Source organism: Cetorhinus maximus, chromosome 8 (assembly GCF_964194155.1).
Source record: "Cetorhinus maximus chromosome 8, sCetMax3.hap1.1, whole genome shotgun sequence".
In the NCBI taxonomy this organism is placed as follows: domain Eukaryota; kingdom Metazoa; phylum Chordata; class Chondrichthyes; order Lamniformes; family Cetorhinidae; genus Cetorhinus; species Cetorhinus maximus.
Window position 1 is genome coordinate 48,465,088 of NC_135886.1, and position 9,454 is coordinate 48,474,541.

Consider the following 9,454-nt stretch of genomic DNA (forward strand, 5'->3'; position numbering starts at 1 on the left):
CCTGGGAGAAATGATTTTATCAGTGTGTTATACAAGGGAAGACAGGTGAACCCAGAGGTAAAACTATCTTGACTCACATCAAGAATATCATGTTCTTTACACACAAACAATTCATGGCAGTTAAAGTTAAGTTAAATACAGTTTTAAGGAGCTAGAAAATAACCATGTTAAGCAGTATGAATACAACAATGAGCCTGAAAGCCTGCTCTATGAGCCCTCCTCAACACTGCAGTGACCCTGCCCTTCATGTCTCCCATCGCTGTGTGTTATCATGACCCTACCATGTAACATTCTTTGACACAAGTAATTCAGTGTTCATGCCACCACTCACCATAACCTGCAACATGATGTACCATGTAGGACCCAAATTGTGGTGATATGAGTTTTCGGTCGCCCTGAATGGTAGCATGTTACATTCTAATCATTTTAAACAGAACACTGAATCCATAGAACATACGAACAAATGAAATGGACTGGAAGGAAAAGGCCAGCTAGTCTATCAAGCCTGCCCCACACTCAGGATGACCAGAGTGTCATGACCAGGTACTTTCCAATGCCGTTCATCGCATCACCCAACCACTCAACCCCACTTCCCCCTCCTGCAGCTATGCCATCTCCTGGGAGAAGCAAAAAACAGAGACAAACAAAAAGGGCAACAATGGAAAAATACTCTGGACAGTTCCTCTCTGACACTCTTGAAACCAGTTCAAGAGATCACATGGGCCAAATATTACCTATAAAACCATTTGGTTTCTATATCCTTCAATCAAACACGAACGATACATTGAGTGGCAGAATCGGTAAGCGACTGAACTGAGCTGGATTCCCTCACTTACCTCTGAGGACAGGGCAATGTCCTTCTGTCCCCACAGATGTAGGGCATTGTCTCTGGGTGCCGTGGGCAATGAAAGAAGGGAGGAGGCAGACTGAGAGTGTTGGAGGGTGAACGACAGCTTCTGCGGAGAGCTCATCTTCCTTCACAAACCTGTCAGCAAAAAATGAGACTTTTTACCTCAGAAAGTGAAAATCAAGAAAATTTGTGAGGAAGGACGCTGAGTGGATCTTGAAAACTTTTATTTTTAAACTGATTTGCTAATTTTTGTGATTTCTTAGTGAGGCGGGTTACTCAATGTCAACACTGGATGCTCTCAGGTCAAGCACAACACAATGCAGAGAGCTGCAGAGTAAGGGTGCTTCTACCCTGGGCTCAATAGACAGAAGGTACATCCATGGCTAAATTTTCCTCTCTAAAATAATAGCACTGAGTCCAACTAAAGAATCCTTGCACAAGCTGGAATCAAATGAAATCTAGATGTTCCCTGACTTGTGATGCTAAGTACTGGATTGTGCTGTGTATTTACCCACTGAGATATTGGACAGGCTCAGATCCTTGAAAATTAAAGTGAGAGAATGGGTGTGCTTCAGAGTGACAGTGTGGGGAGTGAGAGAATGGGTGTGCTTCAGAGTGACAGTGTGGGGAGTGAGAGAATGGGTGTGCTTCAGAGTGACAGTGTGGGGAGTGAGAGAATGGGTGTGCTTCAGAGTGATGGTCAGGAGAGTGAGGGAATGGGTGTACTTCAGAGTGACAGTGTGGAGAGTGAGAGAATGGGTGTGCTTCAGAGTGACAATGTGAGGAGAGTGAGAGAATGGGCGTGCCTCAAAGTGGCATTGAGGAGAGTGAGAGAATTGCTCTGCATTCAGTGTGACGGTGACTGTTTGAGTAAAAGTGATGGTGAGGCTGGTGGTGAGGGTGCCAGTCAAGGTGAGTATGAGTGAGGGTGGAGAGGGTGAGAGTGAGTTAGAGTTTGAATGAGGGTAAGGGCATGGGCAGAGGTGAGAGTAAGGGTGAGGAGCAGGATGAAAGTGGGCCTGAGAAAAAGTGAAGGTAAATGTGAGTGTGGTGGTAGGTGACAATGGGAGGATGACCAGGCCAAGCAGTAAGATCAAGCGGCACTTGCTTAGCAAAAACCTGCTCACTGACACTCAGTTTGGGTTTTGCCTTGGTTCAAACATAGACAAGAGCTGAACTCCAGAGGTCAGGTGAGAGTGACATCAAGGCAGCATTTGACCGAGTGTGGCATCAAGGAGCCCTAGCAAAATTGGAGTCAATGGGAATCAGGGGGGAAATTCTCTGCTGTTTGGAGTCATACCTAACACAAAGGAAGATGGTTGTGGTTGTTGGAGGTCAATCATCTCAGTTCCAGGACATCACTGTAGGAGTTCCTCAGGGTAATGAGACCTGGACAAAATCCAGGCTTGGGCTAACAAGTGGCAAGTAGCATTCATATGAACATACAAAATAGGAGCAGAAGTAGGCCATTTAGCCCCTCGAGCTTGCTCTGCCATTCAGTAAGATTATGGCTGATCTGTTTGTGTTTCGAATTCCACATTCCCATCTACCCCTGATAAACTTTGATTCCCTTGCCTAACAACAATCTATCTACCTCCGCCTTAAAAATATTCAATGACCCCGCCTCCGCCGCCTTCTGAGGCAGAGAGTTCCAAAGTTGCACAATCCTCTGAGAGAAAAAGTTTTGCTTCATTTTTGCCCTAAAGGGGCAACCCCTAATTTTAAAACTGTGCCCCCTAGTTCTGGACTAACCCACAAGAGGAAACATCCTTCCCATGTCCACCTTGTCAGTATGGTTCAGGATCTTGTAATACTTCAATCAAATCACCTCTCACTCTTCTAAACTCCAGTGGAAACAAGTCCAGTCTGTCCAACCTTTCCTCATAAGACAACCCACTCATTCCAGGTATTTATCTCATAAACCTCCCCTGAAACGCCTCCTATGTATTTACATTCTTCCTTAAATAAGGAGACCAAAATTGCACACAATATTCGAGATGTGGTCTAACCAATGCCCTGTATAACTGAAGTATAACATCCTTACTTTTATGTTCAATTCCCCTCGTAATAAAGGAGAGCATTCCATTAGCCTTCTTAATTACTTGCTGTCCCGGCATGCTAACTTTTTGTGACTCGTGCATTGGAACACCTAGGCAGCCCACCTAGGCTGCCCCAATACCGTGGGCGTACCTACACCACATGGGCTGTAGTGGTTCAGGAACATGGTTCACAACCACCTTCTCAAGGGCAATTAGGAATAGGTAATAAATGCTGGCCTAGCCAGCGATGCCGCATCCAGTGAATATATAAAAAAAATGTTGCTCCCATGTCACAACGTCACTGTACCACATGACACCATAATGTGGCATCACTATACTATGTGACCCTATGACAGTGACCCTGTATCAGTTTAACCATTTTGTCCCTATACCAGTTTAACCCATGCCAAGAACCTGATCTGGAGACTGGAAGGATGCTGTCAAATAAGTTTAAAATTTTCTTTAGTGGGGACAGGAGTACTCGTGCTCCTCTGGGCCTCACAAGGAAAGAGGAGGCCTCCCCTGTCTTGGACTGCCCCAACCATGTGGCCTGAAGGTCATCTTGGAAATTCTGTCCTGCCAATTATCTTGGATCAGGAAGATGGCCTCTGAGTTTTGGGGCTGGGGTGGTAGGTTTGCCCAATCTTCCAGCACAACTTTGTTGAACGATCAACATAAACCCTGGCTAGGCACAAAATTACACACATAGGCCGGAATTGAATGTCCTTCACCAAGGCGAGTTTGGTGGTGAGCGGGCATTTAACCAGGCAGGAGGGTGGCAGGTGGATGCCCCACCAACTTCCTGCCTCTGTCATGATTAAGTCCAGGGTGGGAAGGCTGGTGGACAGCCATTTGAGGCCCTTAAATAGGTAATTAATGCAGTGTAAGTTCCTCATCCTCAAGTGCCTATCCAACTTCCTTTAAAAATTATTTATGGAATCAGCTTCCATCATCTTTTCAGGTAGAGTATTCCAAATCCCAACAACTCTTTGAATGAAAAGAATTCTCCTCATCTCCCCTCCAATGATTAGAAATCAATGACCATTGGTGGTTGGCCCACTCACCAGAGGAACCAGGTTTTCTCCATCAAAACCTCTCATCATCTTGAAAATTTCCATAAAGTCACCTCTTAATTTTCTGCTGTAAGGAGAACTTTTTATAACCGAAGCTCTTCATTCCTTGCAATATCCTGGTAAAGCTCCTCTGTGCCCTTTCTAAGGCTCTTACATCTTTCCTGAAGTGCAGTGCCCAGAATAGTCCATAATTCTCAAAATAGGGTTTAACTAGTAATTAATAGAGTTCGAGCATGATCTTTGCTTTTATAGTCCATGCATCTATTTATAAACCCAAGTTACCCATATTCTTTTTTTAACCACTTCATCAATTTGCCCTCCTGCCTTCAAAGGATTTGTCTCTATGGACATCAAGGTCTCTCAGCACATCTCTACTTTTCAAAATTGTGCCATTATAGTACTGTCTTTCCACATTACTCCTCCTGAAGTGCATCACTTCACACTTCTCCACATTGAACTCCATCTGATTTGTTTCTGCTCATTTCACCAACCTGCCCATCATTCTGAAATCTACAACTATCCTTATCACTATCTCCTACTTTGCCAAGTTTCATACCATCTGTGAACTTTATAATGCTGTCCCCCACACCTGAGTCCAGGTCATTTATAAAAATTGAAGAGAGTAATGGATCCAAAACTGATCCTTGGGAGAACACCCCTACAATCCTCCCAATCTGAAAATATCCATCCATTGCCAATCTCTGCCTCCTGTCACTGAGTCAATTCCATGTCTATAACAATAATTTCCTCTTCATTCCAAGGGCTTCCACCTTAACAAGCCACCTGTGTGGTACTGAAGCTTGAATACTTTCCAAAAGTCCATATGTACAACATCTACTAGACTCAATGTTCTCTGTTACCTCATCAAAGAATTCAATCAGGTTAGACAGACACAATTTCCCTTTAACAAATCTGAGCTGGCTCTCTTCAATTAATCAAAATGAAAGTTTCACAGGGTGCCCCCGATCGGAGGCGCGGCGCCATTTTACGTGGGTGGGCCAATTAAGGCCCACCCAGCATGACATCCACCAGGAAGTGCTACGCGCTCCCTGTGCAGGCAGGGGGGGGATGCCTAAAATCGAGAGTGCGCTCTTTTGCACATGCAGACGAAAGAGCGCACTCATCTCCCTGAGGCTAAGTGGGAGATCACCTCTACTTTCAAAAATATTAAAAATAGTAAAAAAAAAATTCCCTTACATGTCCCCTCATGTGACAATGTCACATTAATTGGTACATGTTCATAATTTCCAAAAAAACTTTATTAAAATTTTTAAAACCCTACATGAAACCTCATCCCGCCTGTGGATGAGGTTTCATGTTTTTTCTACTTCCCGCCAGGGCTCCTGGCCTTCCCACCAACCTTAAGGTTGGACGGGGAGGTCCACTAATTACTTTAATTGATCTGTCAATGGCCTCAATTGGCCATTGATAGGTCGGCGGGCCCGCAGCTAATTTTGCTGCGCCCCCGCCTTCCTGAAAATTTAAATGGGGCGCGGTGATGTCGGGAGTTCCACCTGACGTCACCACACACCATTTTATGTGTTGGCGAGCGGGCCCCACCCCGCCCACTGACTGTAAAATCTAGCCCTATGTCTTTTTGAAGTTCTACACTATCCTCCTCACAGTTCAAATGCTTCCAAGTTTTGTATCATCCGCAAAATTTGAAATTGTGCCTTTTACACCGAAGTCTATGTCATTAATATAGATCAGGAAAAGCAAGGGTCACAACACTGACCCCTGGGGAACTCCACTATAAACCTTGCCCCAGCACAAAGGAAGATGGATATGGTTGTTGGAGGTCAATCATCTCAGTTTCTGGACATCACTGCAGGAGTTTCTCAGGGTAGTGTCCTCAGCCCAACCACCTTCAGCTGCTTTATCAATGACCTTCCTTCCATCATAAGGTTAGAAGTGGGGGTGTTCACTGATGATTGCACAATGTTCAGCATCATTTGCGACTCCTTAGATACTGAAGCAGTCCATGTCCAAATGCAGCAAGACCTGGACAATATTGAGGCTTGGGCTGACAAGTGGCAAGCAACATTCGCGCCATACAAGTGCCAGGCAATGACCATCTCTAACAAGAGAGAATCTAACCATCTCCTCTTGACATTCAATGGCATTACCATTGCTGAATCCCCCACTATCAACATCCTGGGGGTTACCATTGCCCAGAAACTGAACGGGACCATCCATATAAATACTGTCGCTACAAGAACAGGTCAGAGTCTCGGAATCCTGTGGCGAGTAACTCACCTCCTGACTCCCCAAAGCCTGTCCACCATCTACAAGGCATAAGTCAGGAGTGTGATGCAATACTCTCCACTTGCCTGGATGAGTGCAGCTCCCACAATGCTCAAGAAGCTTGACACTATCCAGGACAAAGCAGCCTGCTTGATTATCACCCAATCCACCACCTTAAACATTCACTCCCTCCACCACCGATGCACATTAGCAGCAATATGTACCTTCCACAGGATGCACTGCAGGAATTCACCAAGGCTCCTTCGACAGCAGCTTCCAAACCTGCGACCTCTACCACCTAGAAGGACAAGGGCAGCAGATGTTTGGAAACACCACCGCCTGGAAGTTCCCCTTCCAGTCACTCACGATTCTGACTTGGAAATATATCACCGTTCCTTCACTGTCGCTGGGTCAAAATCCTGAAACTCCCTCCCATTACACCACTGTGAGTGTACCTACACTACATGTACTGCAGCCGTTCAAGAAGGCAACTCACTAGCACCTTCTCAAGGGCAATTAGCAATGAGCAATAAATGATGGCCTAGTCAGTGAAGCACATATCCATAAAAAAAAATCTACTTCTGTTTCCTGTCACTCAGCCAATTCTGTGTCCATGTTGCTAATGTCCCTTTTATTCCATGAGCTAGAACTTTGCTCACAAATCTGTTATGCAGTAATGTATCCTTTTAGAAGTCCATTAAAGAGCACGGAGAGAGAGGCGAGAGGCCATTAAAGAGCATGGAGAGACAGGCGAGAGGCCATTAAAGAGCATGGAGAGAGAGGCGAGAGGCCATTAAAGAGCATGGACAGAGAGGCGAGAGGCCATTAAAAAGCGCGGAGAGAGAGGCGAGAGACCACTAAAGAGCGTAGAGAGAGAGAGAGAGATGAGAGACCATTAAAGAGCATGGAGAGAGAGAGAGATGAGAGACCATTAAAGAATGCGGAGAGAGAGGCCAGAGACCATTAAAGAGCATGGAGAGAGAGAGAGATGAGAGACCATTAAAGAGCATGGAGAGAGAGAGAGATGAGAGACCATTAAAGAGTGCAAGAGGGAAAAGTGCATGGAGAGCAGCTGACTGGTGACTAGGATTAGTGAGTATTTCTAGGCTGTAAAGTAAAAGTAAGGTCATTGGTTTGTTTAGGTCTCTAGTCTTTTTTTTCCCTTTTTCTTCAAAATAGCTTGTTAAATATGGGATCAAAACTGGTGTAAAAAATAATTACAATAAAATGTAAAGAACGGGGGATTCTTCAAGTGTAAAGAGCTGAGATATTAGAGTAATTAATTAATAAATTAAATAAAATACGATAGCGATGGCAGGACGGGTGATGTGTTGCTGCTGCAGCATGTGGAAGCTGCTGGATACCGAGGTGATCCAAAGCGAACACATCTGTAGTAAGAGTTTGCAGCTCGAGGAACTTTGGATACAAGTTAAGGAGCTGGAGTCTGAGCTGCAGACATTGCGCCACATCAGGGAGGGGGAATATTACCTGGACACTTTGTTCCAGGAAGCGGTCACACCCTCAGATTAGGTCATTCCAATTTGGTCTGTGATCAGGGACAGGAGGGTGTGGCTGCAGGTGAAACAGGTATGGGGACCCAGGGGGTAGTTTTCAAGGTGCCTCAGCCCCTGCAACTGTCCAACAGCTACGAGGTTCTTGCAAGCTGTGTGGACGAGAGCAGGGACTGCAGGGAGGATGAGCAAACTGACCATGGCACCATGGTACAGGGAGCCACTCAAGTGGGGGGAGGAAATAGGAAAGTAGTAATGGTAGAGAACAGTATAATTAGGGGGGTTGATACTGTTCTTTGCAGCTGTGAGCGTGAGTCCTGAAGGCTGTGTTGCCTGCCCGGAGCCAAGGTTAAGGACATCTCCTCAGAGAACTTGGAGTGGGAGGGGAGGGATCCAGTTGTCGTCATCCACGTTGGTACCAACGACATTGATAGGACTAGAAAGGAGGTTCGCCTGAAAGAATTTGAACAGTTAGGAGCTAAATTAAAAAGCAGAACCTCCAAGGTAATAATCTCGGGATTACTACCTGAGCCATGGGCAACTGGCATAGGGTAAATAAAGTCAAGGAGCTAAATGCGTGGCTCAGACATTGGTGTGGGAGGAATGGGTTTCAGTTCATGGGGCACTGGCACCAGTACTGGGGTAGAACGGAGCTGTTCCGGTCAGACGGGCTTCACTTGAACCATGCTAGAACCGGTGTCCTGGCAAATCGAATAACTAGGGCTGTAGAAAAGCTTTATACTAAAAAGAGTGGAGGAAGGTTCTGGAGAGGTGATATGTGGGCTTACAAAGCAAAAGGATTTAGTAGCATTTCAGGGCAGCTATTTAGGTAATGATACCCAGAGTATGACAGGAAGGGACAGAGTGTACAAACATGAAATAAACAGCAGCAAATAGGGTCAAAGGGGGTAAAAATGGTAAAAAGGCAAAATTAATAGCTCTTTACTTAAATGCACATAGTATTCAAAACAAAATAAATGAATTGATGACACAAATAGAGGTTTATGGGCATGATCTTATAGCCATTATGGAGACAAGGAGATCAAAGCTGGTAAATAAATATTCAGGGGTACGTGACTTTCCAAAAGAACAGGAAGGAAAGGGTGGTAGGGTAGCTTTGTTAGTACGAGATGGAATAAGTACAATAGCAAGAAATGCTCTTGATGATATAGAATCCATATGGGTGGAGGTAAGAAATAACAAGGGGAAGAAGACACTGGTGGGAGTAGTCTCTTGGCCCCCGAACAGTAGCTATATTGTAGGACAGAGAATAAATCAGGAAGCAATGAGGGCATGTAACAAAGGCAGCACATTAATCAGGGTGACTTTAATCTTCATGTAGTTTGGGAAAATCAAATTGGCAGAGGTAGCCACAAGCAAGAACTCATAGGGCAGAATTTTACGGCACAGTTTCGGCAGGGACGGGGCCATAAAATGCGGCGAGACATTATAAACCCCATTGACTTCAGCGGGAACGTAAAATCCCACTGCTGTAAAATTCTGCCCATAGAGTGTATTCAGGACAGTTTCCTATGTTGTGGATCCAACCAGGGATCAGGCTATTTTGGATCTGGTAATGTGTAATGAGGCAGGTTTAATAAATGATCTCAGAGTAAAACATCCCCAAAGAAACAGTGACCATAACATGGTTGAATTTAGCAATCAGTTTGATGGTGAGAAACTTGGGTCGGAAGCAACTGTGATAAACTTAAATAAGGATAATTATAAAGAAATGAG

The 9,454-nt window shown here is 44.9% G+C and overlaps 1 protein-coding gene across 1 annotated transcript in view; it reads right to left on the minus strand.

Annotated features, from left to right (window-relative positions):
• Positions 1-971, minus strand: part of LOC144684087 (uncharacterized) — a 98,241-nt gene extending 97,270 nt beyond the window's left edge. The window contains exon 1 of the mRNA XM_078547801.1: positions 837-971. Coding sequence (XP_078403927.1) covers positions 837-971 — 135 coding nt within the window. The remainder of the gene's footprint in view (positions 1-836) is intronic.
• Between the last annotated feature and the right edge of the window lie 8,483 nt (positions 972-9,454).